The sequence below is a fragment of the Nematolebias whitei genome, chromosome 15, assembly GCF_014905685.2.
Source record: "Nematolebias whitei isolate Nwh7 chromosome 15, NemWhi1, whole genome shotgun sequence".
Classification (NCBI taxonomy): Eukaryota; Metazoa; Chordata; class Actinopteri; order Cyprinodontiformes; family Rivulidae; genus Nematolebias; species Nematolebias whitei.
The window spans coordinates 26,875,057-26,896,135 of record NC_056512.1 but is presented as its reverse complement, the minus strand read 5'-3'; the positions used below and the strand labels follow the sequence as shown (position 1 = coordinate 26,896,135).

At 41.2% G+C, this 21,079-nt stretch overlaps 1 protein-coding gene across 1 annotated transcript; it reads right to left on the bottom strand.

Moving 5' to 3' along the window:
• Positions 1-541: 541 nt before the first annotated feature.
• Positions 542-20,293, bottom strand: atp2a1 (ATPase sarcoplasmic/endoplasmic reticulum Ca2+ transporting 1). The gene is made up of 25 exons (XM_037688921.1): positions 20,200-20,293; positions 19,946-20,082; positions 18,730-18,747; positions 18,240-18,322; positions 13,120-13,224; positions 11,769-11,907; positions 10,030-10,110; positions 9,859-9,944; positions 8,475-8,630; positions 7,752-7,893; positions 7,292-7,458; positions 7,099-7,187; positions 6,882-6,984; positions 6,641-6,772; positions 5,616-5,741; positions 5,278-5,496; positions 5,090-5,201; positions 4,789-5,012; positions 4,461-4,681; positions 4,156-4,358; positions 3,959-4,044; positions 3,709-3,842; positions 3,205-3,322; positions 2,974-3,091; positions 542-724 (listed from the first exon to the last, which is right to left on the bottom strand). The coding sequence occupies exons 2-25, from the start codon at positions 20,061-20,063 to the stop codon at positions 714-716; spliced, it is 2,991 nt and encodes a 996-aa protein (XP_037544849.1). The 5' UTR covers positions 20,064-20,082; positions 20,200-20,293; the 3' UTR covers positions 542-713.
• Between the last annotated feature and the right edge of the window lie 786 nt (positions 20,294-21,079).

Here is a 21,079-nt window from a genome sequence, read left to right as displayed (position 1 = left end):
CTGGTGCAGATACTCTTCTAATTAACTGTTTTCAATTAGGATTTTTATGTATTTTTGATATATGTAATTATGGTTATGATGTTTGTTTTGGTAACGTTCCTGTGTTTATTATAACAACTTTCAGGTTAAAATGTGGGGGTTTTGCATCATGAGGTGCAAATTGCAAAATATGCAATAAAAGGAGGAACATCTTTTTATTTTAATGTTCTTTGTGGTGCTCGCTTCTTCAGGGGTCGCCACCACGAGCGAATTGTTTTACACCAGATGTCCTTCCCGACAAAACCTGGACTCAAACCCGCAACCTCAGGGTTACATGACTGCGGTTTTTGTTTTATTTTAACGCACATTATTTTTCCTAAGTGTTAAGGTCATAAATACCTGTAAAGGCTATGACATGTTCTTAAATCCTGGCCCAGTACTCTGGAGTGTTGACTGAACAAGACACATTACATAATTAAGCATTCACAGTTTCTTTAATACACATCTTTATTTTTTATTTTTTTAAAGAATAGAATAAACAGAAAAGCTTTAATATACCTTAGCTTTATATTATTTTCTGGACATACACAGACAAAGAAAAAAGTTTGCAGCTTTTGTTTTGGGTGTATTTACAGATGCTTTGTGTGTTTGATGTTTTGATCATGTGACTCGGAGCGCCGCCGCTCTGCCCTCTGTGTCTCGCCTCGCTTCAGACGCTCTGTTGCGCTCGAGCTTTAAACCTTTCCTGGATGGACAAAGCAAAGACTTGTCAGTTCTCTCCTGAAAGCCCCACTGATAATTAAAATGGGTTTGGGGTGAAAATTCGAGTCATTTTAGAGGATGTTAGATAAAGTTGGACATTGTGGAGAACGTGGTGGTTTGAGTTTTACTGATTTGAGATCGGTTTGATCCCTGAGGTGGTTCTGAACAGCTTTACTCGCAAACAAAAACAAAATAATCCACTTTCAATCAAGATTTTCTAATTTTGTTTAATCAGTAATTCACAGAACTATTGGAAGTTTTTAATCAGGATTACTTTTTCCTGCTTGGGATTACAAGTTATTTGCTGCCAAGATTTACGGCAAGCAAGTCATATAAGACATCTTCAAAGCTAGCATCCATAATTCTTCCAAACCAAAATGAAGTGCCTAATTTTTGTTCATTCTGTCCACAATTTTGCTGAAATCTACAAGGCTGTTTTTGTTGTCAATTCCACCTCAAGATACAAAAAAAAAAAAAAAAAACTTTCAGATATTTTTTTTACTGTAATTTGAAATACTGGTACAAGAAATTCCCTAGAAAACTAATTTTGATAAACAATATGAAGTAATGACTAGCAACAATGTAATCACAATTGTCCAAAAAGAACTGAAACTTTAAAGGAATAATTTTAACTTTAAACAGGTGAAATAAATAATCGAGTCTAGTAACGACTAAAAGTGTCTGAAAAGTCTGTTTCTCCTCATAAGACTTTTGTTTAGGGTATCCACAGTGTTCATTTACTGTAAACAGGAAGGGTATTTTGAGAATATCTGTAGCTTCAATACACACGAAGGGAAAATTAAAATTTAAGGGAAAATCTGTCTTAAGAGGATGTTTTAAACGATTGTGGAGAAGAAAAAAACTGAGCTCTTCTTATTGCAGAGAATTATGGATACTTGTGAAACGTCCAGTCGAGTGTTAAAAAGATCACTGAAAGGATAAGGATCGTTATTATTAAACTATAAATATATTTTTAATGTACTGTCCGTTATGTAGACATTATTACTAGTAGGAATTTGTCTTTTTATTTCTGGCCAATAAGAAACTAGTCTTTAATGGAAAGGGTGCCACTAATGTCTAAAAGCAAAACAAGAGACAGGAGCGTTGTCTGATTATATGTTTAAATGGCCTGCCATATAACTCAACTAGCCGAGGCCACTTTTTCTTCTTGTGTGTTGTTGACCAGACACCAGATTGTTTGATTTTTATTATTATTCCAAAATGTCCAACTAGTTAGTTCTTTCTAGTTTCTGATGATGCATGAAGGATAAAACGATAGTCAAGCTTCAGTGTTTGTTTGAACGCAGTAAGGTTTGATTTTTAGGACTAGTCCAGGAATATTGTTATAATGCTTGTTAGTAAAATGCACCCTGTTGGTTTTATGGATGTAAATGTCAAAGCAAAGCATCAGCAGCATGCTGACTGTGATTTAGTCCAATTTTAAGGTCACTTCAGGGATTAATTCACCATTTTCTTGCATCCAGCAATAAAACATCACGTGTGCAATGCTGTTGTGCATTCCGATCCAGAGGCATGGATGCACAATGCAGAGGAAACCTTTAACCTGAGTCAGGAGAGATACCTTATTGTGTTATAGGGGTGTGGAGGAGGGGGGGTGGGTTTAGACTGGATTGTCATGAAGGGAAAAGAGAGGAGGAGCAACCAAGGAGAGGACAAATGAAACCAAAGTAAAACAGATTAGAGATAACGAAGGTGGGAGATGATTAAAACTGACAGGAACAAAACAAGAGGGAGAGGTTAACAAGCATTTAATAGGGAGGCAACATCATCTGTAGCATTTTATTAATAAACTAGTTTAAATGTTAAATGAGAACAAAGTCATGTATTTCCTCATTCATTCATCTTAAATACGATTTTACATCATGTTCTTTGCAGTCATCAATTCACTTCAGCTTTTTAATGTTGCTGCATAAAACTTGTGTTTTATTCAATGCATTACTCACTGACGAGTAGAAACTAGATGAAAACTTGTCTCATTTAGCTGAAATATTCAACATTTAACATGTAATTTCATGTTAAATTACAAAACGTGATCCCTTCCAGATTACCACAAGTGTTTGCTCTGGTTCAGTTTTTTTTAGCTGCAACAATTGATTACACAAGTCTCTGCTTGTTACTTTACTTAAAAGAAGAAGAAAAAAATAATAATGTGCCTAAAACCAGTAAAACAATGGGGAAATGTTTGGTACACGGGTCACGCTTTGAGCTCACCCTCCAGATATGTGCGAGCCACAAACTTGAGAAGCTCATCCAGAAGGATGACCGGGAAGGAAAGTTTCAGCACCATCATCCACTGCTCCACGTTCAGATGAGTGAGCTTGAAGATCATCTGCACATCAGAGGAGCAGCGTGTTCACATTTAAAATGTTCAAATTAAAGTCTGAAACAGTGGATCGCTAATATAACATGTCTGAGTCGCTCCTGCTGAAGCTGAGGACTCACGGGCAGGGGGTCGACGTAGATGATCATGAAGTGAAGAGACATGGAGAGGGTCATGGCACCCATCAGCCAGCCATTGCTCCAGGGGGGCATCCGCACCAGAGACTGGTTCTCTGACAAGCTGAGGGTGGAGGATAAGGGAGGTATAAGTAGGACGAACAAGTCCAAAACCACATAGAAAAGTCTGTTTGGAGGTGAAAATATATGTGAGGAAAAATTAAAATAACAAAAGACTGCAGAAATGGAGGCCTGGAGAACATGTTCTGTGGAATTAACCTCTAAAGTGCAGCAATGCATCAAGATAATAACCTGAAACTTTAGCATAATCAGCTCCAGAACCGCTTCAAGATAAAGACTTAAACAGCTTGCAACTTTTAAACGAGGAGAATGAAGTGACACACTTCCACAACATTTCCACCTGGATCCTAACAGCACCAGTTAATGAGCTACACTGTAAAGAACAACAAGAACCCCAGGTATACAGCGTGGTTTAGAGCACAGTCCTACCTGTTCAGAGCGTTGCACATCTCTATGGTGACCAACACAGACAGAGCCATGGTCATCGGCGGGGAAGACTCAAACACCTCACAGCGAATACCTTCAAAATCCTCGTTCTCCTCGCTGCACTGCATGAAGTGAGACTAACAGGTGGGACAAAAACAAATTAAGTTCTCACGGTGCCTAGACTGACACTGAACTATTTCAACAGTTCTGTTTGTCTATGGGAGAATAGTTGTGGAATGATTTTAAAACCAACCAGCTGGTAGAAGGTGACCGCTGGGCCCTCGTCACAATATAAAAACCACCAAGCAGCTGCTGCCACTGTTGCAGCACCAACATAACCTGGAGGAAGCGATATCAGAAGTCAGTAGGAATGATTAGAATATCGCCTTAAATGCTTCAACGGATGGGACCCCCCCCCCACCCAAAAAAAGAGAGAGAGAGAGAGACTACCTCCAATGGTCAGATATCTGAAGAAGAGCCAGCCTGAAATGAGGGGCTCTTTTGGGGAGCGGGGGGCTTTGCCCATGATGTCCAGGTCTGGAGGGTTGAAGCCGAGTGCAGTGGCAGGCAGACCGTCAGTCACAAGGTTGACCCAGAGAAGCTGGACGGGGATCAGAGCCTCTGGCAGACCCAAGGCAGCTGTCAGAAAGATACTGAAGGAGTGGGAAAAGACAAATCAAGTCACTTGAGTTCTTTCCTGTGGCAACAATGTTTCTTTTGAGTGTTTCATGCAAAGTGCGGTATAACGTGCTCACCAGACAACCTCGCCTACATTGGAGGAGATGAGGTAACGAATGAACTGCTTCATGTTGTTGTAGATGGCTCTGCCCTCCTCAACAGCAGACACAATGGAAGAGAAGTTGTCGTCAGCCAGGACCATCTCAGAGGCAGACTTGGCAACGGCAGTGCCAGAGCCCATGGCGATGCCAATCTCCGCCTTCTTCAAGGCAGGGGCATCATTCACTCCGTCGCCGGTCTTAGCAAAACATAGAAGGACAGTGGAACAGAAAAGACTTATCATTAATTCATTAACGTTTAAGGTGTTGGTTCATCAAACATCTATTTTCCTTTTTTCTCTCTCACCATGGCGGTAATCTCGTCAAAGCCCTGCAAGAACTCAACAATCTTTGACTTGTGGGACGGCTCTACTCTGGCAAAGCAGCAAGCCTTTCGGACAGCGTTCTTCTGGTCGTATGGAGAAAGGTCATCAAATTCACGGCCGGTGAAGGCCTTCCCAGTGACGTCCTCATCCTCAGAGAAGATGCCAATGCGTCGGCAAATGGCCACAGCAGTACCTTTGTTGTCTCCTGGAAGAGAGCACAAAGAAAAAGATTTAGTCTCTTTAGTTTAGTTTGAGGTGTGATGAGTGGACTTGTAGACCCACCAGTGATCATAATGACACGGATGCCAGCAGCCTTGCACAGTTCGATGGAGCTCATGACCTCTTTACGAGGGGGGTCGAGCATGCCAACACAACCAACGAAGGTCAAGTCAGTCTGGAAATAAGAAACAAAAATAGTAAATGCAAATCTGGGCGAAATCTGTTTCAAAACTTGGTTCTAGTTCACCCACCTCATATTCTACAAAATGGTTGGAGTCCTCCAGGTTCATCTCCTCCTTCTTCGGAGGTGTGTCACGTGTGGCGAGAGCCAAACAGCGAAGGGTGTCCCGCCCAGTGCCCCATTCCTTGATGACTGACATGATCTGGTCTTTGACTGGGGCAGTCAGTGGTACACGATTGGTGCCAACGCGAACATACTCACAACGGTCAATGACACCTTCAGGAGCACCCTAATGATGTAAAAAAAACAACAGTTTGAGTTTCTCACCAATAAAGTTAGCTTCAACATTCCGAATCAAATTTGTTTCTTTACTAGTTTTTTATCCATTCTTTATTTTTATGTCCTTACTTTGACAAACATTTTATTCCCGACAGGAGCTTTGGCCGACTTGGCAGGTGAGCAGTAGACTGACATGGACTTTCTGTCTCTGGAAAACTCCAGGGTGAACTCCTTCCTCATTAGCTGCTTGATGACCTGTAGAAAAGTCATAAGAAATATAAGATGAAATCGCCCTCTGCTAAAACCCAAGTTTTCAATCTTGGTAACATGTCGATAAACCATCATGTCTTATGTGTTAATCAGTCTATCATGAGAAAAACTGAGCACACCGCGTTAGCAGTGGATTTAATCTGAAATTTGCAGAAGTTAATTCATACAGCTCATATGTTCTAGATTAAAAATAGAGGATCTAATCCTGATGGAGAGAGGCTGTACAGCTAATGTGAATGCTTGGTGATAAAACAAGTAGCACGAGTTACTACAAGCTAGGTGGAGATGCTACTCCTTTTTACTTTTATGTCCCAACAAAGTATGCTTAACCATAACAAAGTAAATAAAGTTTATTTGTGACAGCGTTATAGCCAAAATGTAAATGAGTCTTCATTTTTTGATTTACAAATTTTAAACCAAAATAACTGGCTGTGCTTCTAAACTAATTATTTGCTTGTCTGTCACAAATACTGCATCATATAGCCTGTATTAGTATTATTGCCTATGAGTTTTCCGACTTGCATCTGAAACAGTCAAGTTAAGTGAAACGCCTTTCCCAGATCAAAAAATTCTGACAAAAGAAAATGAAAAACAGAATAACAACTGCTGGAGTGGGATGTAAAGATTAATAGAGTGCATGAAAATCAAGTTGGCCAATGAGTAAAACCCTGAAAATGTGTTGAACGATGCCGAATTACTCTTTGGAACTGAAAAACGCCAGAGAGCTGGTTTTATACCTACACAAAGTCTAGCTTTTTCATATAATTATATAATGTGATCCTTTTCCAAAAATAAATAATGTCTATGTTATGAATGGGTTAGTTTAAAGTACAACTGATCTGTTAACTTACATATCCTGCTCAAAGTTGTTTTAATGAACTTACCGAGCAGCAGGTGTTAGCTCTTTCGACCTTGGACAGACCACGCACTTCAGTGTTGAACACGTTCATCTTCTCCACCAAACAGCACAGGGCTGTCTCAGTGGCCTCCCCCACTTTCTCATAAATACCCTTGGACTATAGCGTGGAAAGAAAGAAATTATTAGATAAATGTATTACTAAGACGCTACGACAGCATGTAAACCAAAGTGTCATCGGCATAGAACATTGCAAATGCTCTGCTGACCTCGTTGTAGTCCAGAGAAGAGTCGTTGCACAGAGCGCAGATGGTCGCCAGCTCAACCAGTCCATCAAACTGTCCGCATTTCATGTGTGCATTATTCTTTGTGCTAATTAGAAAAGTAAAAAAAAAAAGTTTATTAAACTTAAGCACTCAAATTGGATCAAAATATTGTATTGCTGAAAAAAGTTATTTGGTGTTTTAGTGTGGATTTGTCACTTACACTTCTCCTTCAGGGGTGTACTTTGAGCCTGAAATGTCAAACTGACTCAGGGCAACACTGTCACCGTCAACTTTATCAATGATGAACATCTGCAGAGAAACAGATCATAAGACACAGTTTACAGATTTGATCTGCGTCGCCATTCATCATTTCAGAGTTGGGTTGAAAGCTGGCGTTTGATGATCAGACCAACCTTGGTGACACACATCTGGTTGGTGGTGAGTGTGCCTGTCTTGTCGGAGCAGATGACGGAGGTGCAGCCCAGAGTCTCCACGGAGGGAAGGCTCCTGACGATGGCGTTCTTTTTGGCCATACGACGTGTACCCAGAGCCAGGCAAGTGGTGATTACGGCAGGCAGGCCTGTGATGGAAAGAAATACCAGAGCACAATATGCTTTCAACACTGCTCAGGGATGGTGAGGAAAGGTCAAACATTAGAAATTGTGCTTCTAAAGCTAAAAGAATTGTGACATCTAACCCTCACTCCCAGCAGAGATGAAAGAACACATTTTAATTTAAAGTGTTCAATTATCCTCTTGTAATTTAGCCAGGACGATTCTGGTTAAGTTGACTGCACGTGATAAGCAACAGTTTCAAACACCGTTAGGTAACCCAATGGGCTGCGTCAAACAGACGTTAATCTCTGGGGTTTACCTTCAGGGATGGCAGCCACAGCCAAAGCCACAGCAATCTTGAAATAGTAGATGGCACCACGGATCCAGGAACCCCCGTGGACAGGGTCATTGAAGTGGCCAATGTTGATTATCCACACAGCCACACAAATGAGGGAGATAACCTGTAGGAAATACGCCAGACATGAGTCTAGTTTTATTTGTATAGGTTTTTAATTTTTTTTTTTTTAATATTAATTCACAGGGTCATCATTTTGTTTGGGAGGGGTCTATGAGCATATGTTTACATGTACTAGTTATTTTCTCTGATACTGTTATTTTTAAAAAAGTTATATTTAAAATGGGTAATGGGTTAGTATGTATAAAGGTTTTAAAGGTTTTTGGGGAACAAACGGCAACTATTTCCTTATTCACTAGAAACAACAGAGCTGTTATTATTTATTTATTACTTATTTATTTTATTTTCTGCAACAATTTGTTTCAATCTGTCACTGATATCTGTACAGGTACGCTGAAACATAAAATATATATGATAGCAGAAGAAGAACTAACAATTGTTGCTGTAAAACCAGCCATGCTTTGTTGTTCTTCTGCATTTTGACATAACTTTTTATTACTGCCTCGTGGCCCAGCATGAGTATCTCCACAATTTCTTTTCGTGTTCTTGCATAAATAAATATATATTTGTTCTAGCAAAATATAAAATTAGTTTTAAGACTATAAGGTAGGTTTTGTGTTCCTCTACCTTGGAAAGCTGCTCTCCAAACTCATCCAGTTTCTGTTGCAGAGGGGTCTTCTCCTGCTCCGTGGCTGCCATCTGGTCACGGATCTTCCCGATCTCAGTGGAGACACCAGTTGCAACTGCGATGCCGATGGCTTTACCTGCAGCGATGTTGGTGCCCTGGTTAGAAGTTACAGACAAGAAGACATCCTTTAGAAAACAGCTCAACCAGCCTATTGTACAACTTTCAAATGGTCCTTTATGAATATTTCCTCAGATGATGCACTTTACTCAACCTGACAATTTAATATGCCATAAAATGCAAGAAAATTTTTATAGCATTTTCTGCTGAAGAAAATGTACTTTTAAATACCATTAGTGGTGAGAAAAATAACATTGAACTGCTAAATTCCTTCGACAGCAGAGAGTAGCAGCAGTTATGACCAGGGGCGATTCTAGAGTCTGTCCCCAGTGCTTGGAATGGTTCTTGGCTTGAACAACGCAGTGGCCATTGGCGTTAGAAGCATTTATAATGTTGCGGGGACACACTGGTGTATTTTAATGGGTTGTTAAACATCTATGTTTACAACAAAGAGTAGCCTGACCAACGGCTCTCCTTGTTTGAACAGGGCACGCGCCGCTTCTCTGACACGTCCTACCCTGACAACTACCGGCAGTAATGTAGCACTAAGCTAGCGCCGGCTAAGATTCTACAGACGTAGTGCTCCACTTTTCATTACACAACCTAATAAACACTTTGTGTAAAATCATTGCAATGCGAAACCCATTGTTGTTGGAGGAAAAGGGGGTGGAGCTCCTGCAGGTAAGGGGCGTTTCACTTCGGGTCAAATTGAGATCACTGATTGGTCAGTTACTGACGAGCCTACTGGATTGATTGACAGATGGCGTTGAGGATCCAACTTGTGCAAAAAAAAAAAAAAAAAAAAAGATTTTACTGATCCGTTTAAGACTGTCATCATTTATTCCAAACTTATTCAATATTTTGATGAATCTAAGGTTTGCGAAATGAGCTTCCTAACAAAACTGTAATGATGGTTTCTTTATTTTCAGGGGTGCTGAGTTAAAATTTAGGGGTGTTTGAGCACCCCCAAATAGAGGCTAAGTGCGCCACTAGTTATAACATAAAAATAGCTTAAATGGCACCTTTCTGATGAACAACTGTCACAATCCTTCATCAGTTCACGTCAGAAAGACCTTTTAATTAATAAAACCTGCAGTTTTATAACTATAATCACAATGAAATGGCTGCAGTAATGGTTATTAAATGAGCTGGAGGTGTACAATAAAAGGAGATGCACACAGGAGCCTGAACGAGTTCTTCAGATTTGATGGCAATCAAAATGTCAAGAGATAGTAAAGGAGGGCAGGAGGCTGGTCAGAGACTCACAGAGAACAACATGTTCTTTTTGTCCTGGTTGACGGCTCGGGGGTCTGGGACAGCATCCGTGTGTTTGATCACGCTGACAGACTCTCCTGCAGACAGAGAGATTGGGTGGATTGGTCAGGGAAGACTACAAGACACCAGAAACACGGTCTCCTGTTTGTGTTGAAAACAGACCTGTCAGGATGGACTGGTCCACACGCAGAGTAGTGGACTTGATGGAGATGATCCTGATGTCAGCTGGCACTTTGTCACCAACTATTGTCCACACAACAGCGCACAGATAAAGGCACAAAATCAAACGCTTTATTCACTTAAACCACATGGACTCGTTTTGATTTGATCTATTTCTTTTGCAGCTTTACAGTTCATAACAATGTGACAGCAGCTTTACAGCTGGACGGCGGATGGAGGGGTGCGGGGCTGATTGACTGGCTTTATCACTCAGGATGGATGGTGTTGTTGTTGAAAGCTGACACCGCAGTGAGAGTTGGAGGGAAAGGGAGGCCTTGGGGAGATCATGAAATGAGAAGAACAGGTGGAACGGGGAGAAACAGAGGACTAAGTCCACATAAAAGGCCTTCAAGGCCTTTTTCTCTTCTCTCCTGCACTCAACACCCCTTTTCCTCAAGTGATTGCTTTAATCCTCCTGCTGCCCTTGGGTCAAAATGACCCGCAAGGTCTCAGTTTTAAAAGTGAGACCTTTTGGCCTTGAGGGCAGGATGAATGCTAAAAGACTGGTGTCAATGTTCACGGACTTAACAACCCATGTGATTTGTCACAGGGATCGGACAAAATATAAATAAATTAATTAATTAATTAATTAATTAATAAAACACTGAAAGAAAAGCATCCTGCTGTTTTATGTTAAAGTTCCACTGATAATATGAGCAAAAAGTTATTTATGTTTATGCATTCATGAGGTCTTTTTGTCCAAACTTCGGTCTGGACTGGTCACCTGCAACAAACCTAAACTTGGAATTTGTAAAAATCTATTTTTTAGACACTAAATCAGTTCATTTATCAAACTGCAGCATAAATAATGAGCATTATTAAACTTTTAGCTTCTTTCTACTCTTAAAAACACATTGAAGGCACCTTCAATGTGTTTTTTAATGAATACTGGGACACGTTTAGGTGTGTAAGCCATGTATAGTTCAATAAATATAATAAACAAACATTTTAATTTCACATTGAAACTTTAAGTTTAGAGTTAAAAAAAGCTAACGACAATCTCTGCTTGTTTTTCTTAGTTATTGTCTTGTGTAAAATCAGAGGAGTCATTAATTAGTCTGAACAATCATTTGTTAAGAATTTGTGAATCTTTAATAAAAGTTGTAAACTATTCAGCATGAGCTAATAAAATTAACTTTGTTTCAGACATTTTTTGTTATAATGTCTCCTCAGTTAAAAAAAAAAATCCCAGTAAAATGCTTAATATCACAGACGTTGATAATGTTTGCTTATTATTTTTGTTTAAAATTGCCAAACGGACTAAACAGTGTTGTAAGACTGCTGTGCATGCAGACTGAATGAATATAATAACAGTAAAAACATGCAACATTCATTATTTCTGAGTTCTGCTTTTATATTTGAAGTAAAGCTCAAATGAAGACCCCTGCCTTGGTGTTTCATGACCCACAGAGGGGTTCTGACCCAGCTCTTGGGACTCGTGCTCTAACTCAGGGGTTCTCAATCCTGGTCCTTGAGGAACCCCATCCTGCATGTTTTAGTTGTTTCTCTGCTCCAACACACCTGATTCATGTTCTAACTGTGGGATTATTTGGAGTTGTTGGAAGTCATCTACTCACTGTTCTGCCTCCTCTACAGGAACATTTAGGAACGTTTTCACAACTTTTAGGCAAAATGCAGGAGGTAAAGATACAAAAAGTAAGTTTAAAAAGCAAGAATCTTACCAGAAACCTCCACCACGTCCCCAGGAACGATCTCTCTGGCTTTGATTCTCTGCACACTCTTCCTGTCTGCTCTGTAAACCTTTCCCATTTCGGGCTCGTACTCTTTCAGGGCCTCAATGGCGCTCTCTGCGTTGCGCTCCTGTTGCAAGAAACAAAACAAAAAATGCACACAGAAAACACTGAGGTTTTTTTTATGTCTAATGTGTATAATTCAGTGAACTTGACAATGTTTGTTGTGTAGTCATGATGATATAATGATGGATGGATAAGGATGGAGCAAATCCATTGCAAAAATAAGTTTCATGATGGGTCATTATTATTCCAGGATTTTTTTATTTCCTATAAGTAACATTGTTTTTTGTGTAAATTGCCAATGACTACATTTTGCTTGATCCCCTGTCCTGTTTCATGCCATTTACCACAATGTTTCAGCTTTTCATGATACTTTTACCACAATACAACCATCAGCCTACAGTTCGTGGAACAGAAGCTTGTCCATTCATTGAGCACGTGTAGTTAGATTTTCTGTCACCTGCTGCCCCCTGCTTGTTCTGAATCTTTAAATAAATGTGCAGAGGTGGTTAGATGACAGTTCTGTCTTTTGTCCATTTTGACACAGACTGTTTTGGTTGGGTTGGTTCACAACTGCTGAATTGAACTGGACCTGGTTCCATTTTATTTTCCCCGATGTGATTTTTGTCATGAACTGGTTTAGTACAAAAGAACCAGTCTGAGTTGAAGTTTACAAACGACCACCAGTGGAAGCGTCAGACTGTGATGGTGGACTGATGTTCGGTTCAGTCGGGGGGGTTTCTTCAAGGCTGCCCCCAACCGCCTCAAAGTGTAAAGCCCAACTTATGCCAGCTGCCCTCCCTCTCTCCGCTCTCCTCCATACCCTCAATGTGTGAATCCTTGTGCATAGTTTCCAAATGACTAATGGTTGATACGCACCCCCCCCCCCCCCACACATAGCCCCCGTCATCAGTCCCACCCCCCACACACACCTCAAATCTGCATGATTGTCCTTTTGTCATTTTACTTGAATCTTCAGGCTGCAGCTCGTCAGCCTTTCTCTTTCCTCCACTTGCCTTTAACCTTTGACCTTCCCACCTTGCACCTATGTCAAACCTGTCATTCCGGTGGGAGCGTGTGCTCTGCAGAAGGACACGAGGCTCCAGCAGGTCACGGCGTTTGTGATTTATTGTGCGTGACTGTTACTAAGTTTGAGAGTCTATTTAAGTGTGTGCGTACAATACAGAGAGTACGGGCCGCCGCGTGTCCTTGTGTCCGCAATTGTTCCTCTTTGCACAAGTGTGTGTGCGTCTGCACACGTGTGTGTATGAGCACTGACCTGCCACACTCCAACAATGGCATTTGCAATGAGGATGAGGAGGATGACGAAGGGCTCCACAAAGGCAGTGACGGTTTCTTCCCCTTCTTCAAACCAAGCCAGCACCTGGCACACACACACACACAGACAAAGTTTATTTTAGAACAAAACCATAGATAATTAGTCCTTTATGGCAGCAGGAGAAGTGGACAATCATATATTTATCTGTGTGTTTGCAAAATGTTTGATGAAAAATTGAATCAATCTTTATGAAACTCTAAAGAAAGTAATCATTACATGTACGTCTGCAGGTGGTTTAACCCAATTTAAGATGGCCGTCACAGCTAATGGATATTAGCCAACACAATAATGACTCTTAACTCAGGGAAGCTTCCAGGTATTGAGCTAAAATCTGGTGTGGTGGTAGTTCAGAGTTATTCCCATTAAATACTTCAAGCACCAGTGGATTATTTGAAAATTTTGTTTGAAACGTTGGCGTGACATGTCTGATACTTTCATTAGAAATGTAACAAACTACTGTAATCTGAAAACTTTTAATTACTGATCATTATTGATTAAAACAACAATTGTCTGTATCAGTTCAACCAGAGATAAATTATTAACAAGACTTGAAGAAAAGTGAATTTTGGCAATATATATATATATTTTTTTTAAGAAAAAAACTATTTTTTTTAATAGTTCAAGTACAAGAAATGGTTGAAAATTGTGGTCCTGAGGAAATAAAATCCCACCTGTTGTAGACAAACATTCAAATGTCTACCATTTAGAGAAACGGCGTTTAACCAAAATAATAATAATTTAAAAAAAAGTGGACTGTTGTCATCTCGAAACGCTGCAACGGCTATTTCATAAACTTTACATGACATCCTGGTTTGCATTTCATGTGTATTTTTTATAGAATGCTATGATAGTTTGCATGTGCAACCTGGGACATTTTCAACAAGAACATCCCAACATTTCTGTTGAATTAATCGTGTGACATAAAACTGACAAATGTGCAAAACGTTTTGAAATTAAAATCTCTAGTTCAGAGTTGTGTTAAAATGACGGCAACCCACTTTAGTTTTTGTTTCTTTTAATCTGGTCAGGATTAAACTCCATTGCTGCTTTTGCATCGTCCAGTCTCAGCACCCTTTGCTCTATTTCAACCCGACCAGGTTGTTCACGATGTCAGTGGCTTTATTTGATGTACCAGTAAGCGGGACGTCACAGCTCAGCCACTCGAAACTTACCAACAACAATTAAATAAAAGAGAACTAAAGTCAAAAACACTCAACATTCCTTACCATTGTTTTCAAAAATGCTGTGGCTAAGTTGATGCCACTTTTATTTCTTCGCCAGTAAATCAAGTCCATTTGATCTAACTCCATCTGAGATCAGCCGAAACGCAAAGAAACATCTGGAATAGTGTTGCCATTTTAATGGATATTTTATAAAAAGAGAAACACTAAAATGAATACTGTGGTTGCAAGGATTTTAAAAAGTTGTGTTGGATTCTTGTGAAGGAGATGAACTCATGATGTCACTCTCTGGCCAATCACTGGCCTGCAGACATCAAATTAATGCTCCTCAATCTACTTCCTGAGGAGAGCGGGGCAAAAAGTGTGTGTGCTGGGTGAGTGGGGTCCTTCATGATGCAGGTGGCTCTCTTCCTGCATCTGGAGGTGTAGATGTCTGTGATGGTGGGGAGACTGACTTCAACAGACTTCTGTGCAGCCTTCACCACTCTCTGCAAAGCTTTTCTTTCTGCAGCTGTGCAGCCTCCATGCCACACGTTGATGCTGGAGCACAGGATGCTCTCCACTGCACACCTGTAGAAGGAGGTGAGGACTGAGCTTCACAGTCCAGCTCATCTCAGCCGCCTGAGGAAGTAGCGTCTCTGATGAGCTTTCTTGATCAGGCTGGTGGTGTTGTTGCCCCAGCTAAGGTTGTCATTCAGGCGCACACCCAGTATATGTAATATAATATATGTATGTATTGGTAGAGTTAAATAGACTGTCACTGTTAGTTTAAGTCTGTTTTTGTAATATTTGGATCCAACAGTGGGTCTTTTATGGCTTATATTAGCTCTTTACTTTAAATTGATGCTGCACCTGTTCCTCTATGTGACTTTTTATCTTTTACTGCAAACTAAAACATAAATTTATTACGACAAGTCAGTTTTTATGAGAAGTGCGATCCATCGGTGGCTCAGTGCCTCTTCTCCATATAGTTCGGCACGTGGGCGCCCCTGTGAGACCGAGTCCCTCCGTACAAAGGCAGATCTGTTCAGGAAAGGCTCTGTGTTGACACCGACACAGATTAGTTGCAGGTCAGCGAAGCACAGATGGGGAAAAAAGAGTAAGAGTCGTCCCGTTATCCTCATGAGCACTTCAGTGTCTCCCTCCGCATCGTAATCCTCCTTCCATTTGTTACATCCCTCATCTTTTCTCACCCTTTCTTTTAGATAAGGCCCAAATGCTGCCTCCCTTCAGTCTGTCTTTGTGTTGCTCCTCTTCCAAAGACACAATCGATCTGCTCAGAGTCTGTCAGCACGTCGCCGTGCTGCAGCATTCCTGTGTGTATGAATAGGACGAGCATGTATCTGCAGCATTCAGTGAAACCATATACCACTCTGAATCTGCTCGTTTGTCACTGTAACAAACAAAAGCCATTGTGCAACTCAATCCTTGCACCCCCCGTCCTCCATTCTGCCCCCTGTCTTTTTGTGTGCCCTGCTGCTACAAGCCATCCCTCGTTCCTGTCATCCTTGACCTTTGTCCAAGGATACAGTTTCTCGTCCTGGCTTGAGACTTTCTTAAAATAAAACTTGTGCTATGCATATGTGCCCCTGCGCACTGTCTTTCTCTTTGTCTTGCTCTCTCTCTCTCTCTCTCTCTCTTTTTAACACACACAGCCATCAGGCCTTCTAGGGCCACAGTGACAGCTGTGCATGGAGACCGGGGGGCAAAGATTGAGGATTAAGACAATGTGAGCAACGTGTCCTTCTTAATAAAACCGCAGCCGGTAGGGACAAGAGTGACACAGACAAATGAGAGCTTCTCCGAAATTCATTCAGTATTTTCCTCGTGTCCGTGCACTCACTGACAGCTCCCTTCTTGTCCAAGAACATATCTGTCTTTTTAATGATCAGGTTTCTTCTTCTAAATTATATTCATATGTCAACGTGTTTAAAACCATCAACAGCTTTGAGAAACATGTACTCAGTGATGCACCTTCAGCTCTGCCATTTGAATGGTGGAGCTTGTCGGCTCGTCAGAAGAAAGCAATGCTTGGACAGAGCGCTGAGGTCTTTGCTGACAACTTTGGCTCTAATATCAACCTGATTTGTCGAAAAAAATCAACTCCGGAATCACAGGATGGAAATAATTGGTTGCACATCTACTACTGCACGGCATGGATCGTCGAACAAAGGTACATTCGTGCCAAAGCCAGTATGGGCTGAAACTTTTAACAACTATCTGGCGTTTGCAAGGGATTCTTCCAAATTGTCTTGAAATTTTTTTTGCAAGGGATTCCTCCAAATTGTCTTGAAATGTTTTTGCAAGGGTCCTCACTGAGTCGCAGCAGCTTGCAGTCTTGAACTATGAACATGTTCAAAAAAAATTCTTGCAGGCATCTCTAACCCACCTCCATTTGTTGAGCACTAGAGCTGCATAGGAACTCTATTGTGACGGGAAACATCTGGAGCTACAGCCCCGCATGTCCAGGTCTAACAACTGTGCCCATTAATTAGTTTAAAAATACAGGTGTAAAACTGCCTATTTTTCATTTCAAACATGTACTTCAGGACAAGGCAGGTGTTGAAATATGGTTCATGGTCTAGATCAGGGGTCGGCAACCTGCAGCTCTGAAACCACACGCGACTCTTTGGTCCCTCTGCAGCAGCTCTCTCAAGCTTTGACCAAAACTGACATAAAACTGAATCTTACTGATTTGTTGTTCTACAAATAACAAAAAAGGATGAGTTCAAACAGTTTTCCTGTCATTTCTTTTGCAAATATGTGAACATTGGAATGAGTACAAGAAGTAGCACATATTTTAACTTGATGGTTTATTTCTTTATATGTAGAACTGTCTGCATAGTTTATAGATTTTTTTTTATTAAAAAATTTGTAAAAAATGTTTTTTCCTCCCCGTCTTTTAAATAATCTTGTCTTTTATTTTAATAAATGTTAAAAATCATTAGATATTTTTTGCTTTATAATGTCACCCCTACTGGCCACAAAAGCCCCATCCAGCAAAAAGTGTCTGATGGGCCACCAGTTGATAACCACAGTTGTAGCAGGTTGTTGTCTGGACACATTTAAAGCAAAGTGCTATGTGTTGTCATCTTTGTATGTTCCCATACAATGGCAAAATTGGTTCTCTGCAGTGGGCAGCTATGTAAGCACCCAGGGAGCAAATGGGGATTGGGTGTCTTGCTCAGAGACAATACAAGATGTGACACCACAACAAGTGGGCATGACTTGGGATTGAACCTGGGACTTTTTGGTCCTGAGTGGGCTGCCCTACCTTTCCATCTCGGCTCCCACTTAATTAAATTTAATGAATGAAGGTGTACAAATGGCTCTTTTGAGCTTAGAGGTTGCAGACCCCCGGCCTAGATTACAGCTTTGAAGCCATGCTTGAGAAGCATGGGTTGTGATTTCTGTGGCCATGTAAAAACTGCAACAGAAAATGTTCTTATTTGTTTTGCAATTTTCTCACAATTTTGAGTCACACGCTAGTCTCCAGGAGTAGCAGCACAGTAAGAGACTGGCTCAAACGCCAGCTTGTATGTTGCTGTGGTAAAATGTATGTGTATAAAAATAAAGCTACAGCTCTGCAGGCGAACCCTGACGTTCTTAAACTTGAATTTGGGTTAGTAATCGCTTTGGAATATGCTTCTTTTGGGAACAAATAGCTCTACCATTCCACGATTTAGCAAAGTTTGTAATGTTTCAACGTGGAAGCTCAGAGGGGAAACTAACGGAGCTCAGATTAATAAATATCAGGGAGCATGATGTTTCGCTCCAGATCAGAGACTAAATAAAACATCACGAGATGAATTTTAAAATAAAAGCCCTGCTGATGCCTTCCTTGTACTAAGTCAACACAAATGGGCACAAAAGACTCACAAAGGAGATGCACGCAGCCAGAAGAAGGATTCTGACCAACAGGTCCTCAAACTGCTCCACCACCAACTCCCAGATGCTCTTTCCTGAGACAAAAGCAAACATCAAATGATACGTGTTCACCTGGTTTGTACGAAGGTGTTAAAATCCTAAAGTTATTAAAAAACTACGTGCAAACTAATTCAGGGTAACGACGCTCATATCGTCCCGTTAGTTGAGACTTTGCTCTTTGGGATTTTAAAAAGTGATCTCTGTTCCCATCAACGGGCACAAACAGCCTCTTCTTGAGCAAAGTGTGATGTGAGCCTATTATTAGCAGTTTGGGTCACACAAACAGCACAACAAGAAGCCAATGACGGGAGTTAAACAAATGTCCGTGTCGCTTGTCAACACAGGAAGTGAGTGGAGCAGGTGTGTCCGTGAGGCTCGGTGTTGAGAGATGAACTTTGATGGACATGCAGTAAGTGACGGGCAGGTGCGTGACAGGACTCACCCTCCTCTGCTGGCAGCTCTGTTGGTGGAGACAGAGAGAGAGAGTTAATGAAGCCTCTGCAGGTTTGTCGTGTTCTAACGCAGCAAAAAGGTGATAAAACAAAACGTGGGCGTTCAGATCTGTTAATCTGGGGGGTGCTGTGTCAGGGTTATGAGTCGTAAATATCTTACCTGCTGTAGATAGCTCTTTGAACGAACCCAGTTTGGAGAAATTTTGATCGGATTGACAAGCTGGTGGCTAATCCGAGCGAGACCAAGACCGAACAGAATGGCTGCTGATTTAAAACATCTCCACTCTAAAAAACTCATAGTTTTTCAAGCAAATATACTTAATTAACCTTCACACAGTCTTCTGTTTCACGTTGTTCGGTCTTTTATGTCTATTTTAGTTGTTTTCTGGCGCAAATAGTGGAAGCAGCAGCTAGCTGTAGCACTCCTGGTGCAGTCTGGGTCACTTCCTGTAGAAGTGTTTCATTTCCACTGGAAAACAACGTATTGCAGAACTCACTGCGGTGTTAAGGTTTTTAAATTATTGTCCACTCAGACTGTTATGAATATTTTTTTAATGATGTTTTAATTCAGCAGTAATCCACGTCGGACTCAACTTTGCTCAGACTAGCTGTTAGCCCATCAATCTGGTCAGCATTTAACTATATTTCTCCAAACAGAACTATCTACGACAGGTAAGATAGTAATTGTTCGTAACCTTTCCACATTTCACTTAAATTGTGCTGTTTACGCCAGTTATTTTCAGACTTCATGTGCTTTGGAAGGGAATGGCTTTTAAGCTAAACAGATGAGGCCGATAATGTTTGGTTTGTTTAAACCTAGTTGGATTCAGAATGAGTTTAGAGTTTTATTTACATTTTACTTCCTCACTCTGCAGAGAGAGTGCTGCTGGAAACATCTGTTGATAACAAGTTCACCTTTTCTTCAGAAATGCTCAATCTAAAACCTATATCAGTCGCCAGAAACTGGACAACACATTTACTCCTTAAACACACACATACACATGCACGTACGCACGCATGCACGCACAAACGCACACACACAGTCCTCAAATCCTACAATTTTTCTCTCTTCCTCCTCTTCATCCCTCTGTGCTTCAATTCTCTCACATCTTTCATCCAAACTAAGTCCATCCATCCATTCCAAACTAAGTCCATCCATCCATCCATCCATCCATCCATCCATCCATCCATCCTGCTCTCCCTCACCGTTGTAGCCATACTTTTCCAGGTTCTGCTTCACCTGCTCAGGCGGCAGGCCGGTGTCTTCGGTGACCCCAAAGTAGGCCAGAACGTCGGCCGACTCTTTGGTGTGCGAGTTCTCCATTCTCACAGAAACGGAGAGGCTTCAGAAGAAAGGGATAAAAGAAGGAAAACAGAAACTCTCACATCAATCTGAGAAGCTGATGATAAAACTGAGACTAGAAAAGTCTAAATTAAAAAAAAAAGCAGTTTTCACCCACCACTTTCTTCAGTGTGGGACTGGGATTAAAAAACTGGTGACCCCCCTCCACGCCTGCACTCTCTCTGGGCTGGTGCTCTCCTCCAGAAAGTGCGACCCGGCAAACTTTCCTGAAAAGTTTTATACAGACGAAAAACTGGCCTCATTGGTGCGCGCTCCCCATGGCTCTCACTTCCTATTGGACGGGCTCGCTGCAAACAGGTGGGCAGGGGGTGCCCTGTGGGGAAGAATAGGAAGAGAGGGAGGTGAGTGGGGTGGGCGAGGGCAACAACTGCAGAGGGATCCAGCAGCTCGGCAAGCTGGAAATAAGATGTGATGAAGAGAGCGTGCACGGTCAGGACAAAAAGAAGACAGGCAGGGACACTGATGCACATGTGGGCTCACGTGTCTGTAGACAAATGGACGCTCGGGCCAGCGAGAAGACTCTTGGAGGGAAAGGTGCTTATTTTTACCAACGGCAGTCATCTCTGATATCTTGATGCTCTTCTAAAGTGGTTTCCATCAAACATCTTCAGGCTTCCCTGGTTTGTTTTTGGACTTTGGTTGTTTTTTCCACTCACTTTCAGTCCTGAACATTTTGAGACAATAATTCAGCTGAATAACACATTTACTAAAGCCAGCAGCTCAGGGGCCAGGAATCCTACAATTATTGTCATTTTGTAATTTAATTTACATTTTTAAATTTAGTTTGATTTCAGATTAATTCATTGGTGGGCCAGACTGAGCTCACTTGTGGACCTGCTGTGGCCCTCGGGCCACCAGTTGAATTGAACCTGCATTATTGATTCCCCTTTTTTCATGTTTTATTGCCCTCTAACTCGTCTGCTGTGCTACTTAAGCTGTTTACATTTGTAAACAATCAGCTCATCCATGGGCTGGGC

Excerpts from the sequence above, each read along its gene's own strand:
- atp2a1 (XM_037688921.1), bottom strand. The coding sequence starts at position 20,063 with ATGGAGAACTCGCACACCAAAGAGTCGGCCGACGTTCTGGCCTACTTT. Across the intron at positions 6,985-7,098 it reads TACACCCCTGAAGGAGAAGT|CACAAAGAATAATGCACACA; the intron begins GTAAGTGACAAA and ends TTTTCTAATTAG. Across the intron at positions 3,092-3,204 it reads TCTACGTCGACCCCCTGCCC|ATGATCTTCAAGCTCACTCA; the intron begins GTGAGTCCTCAG and ends TCTGATGTGCAG.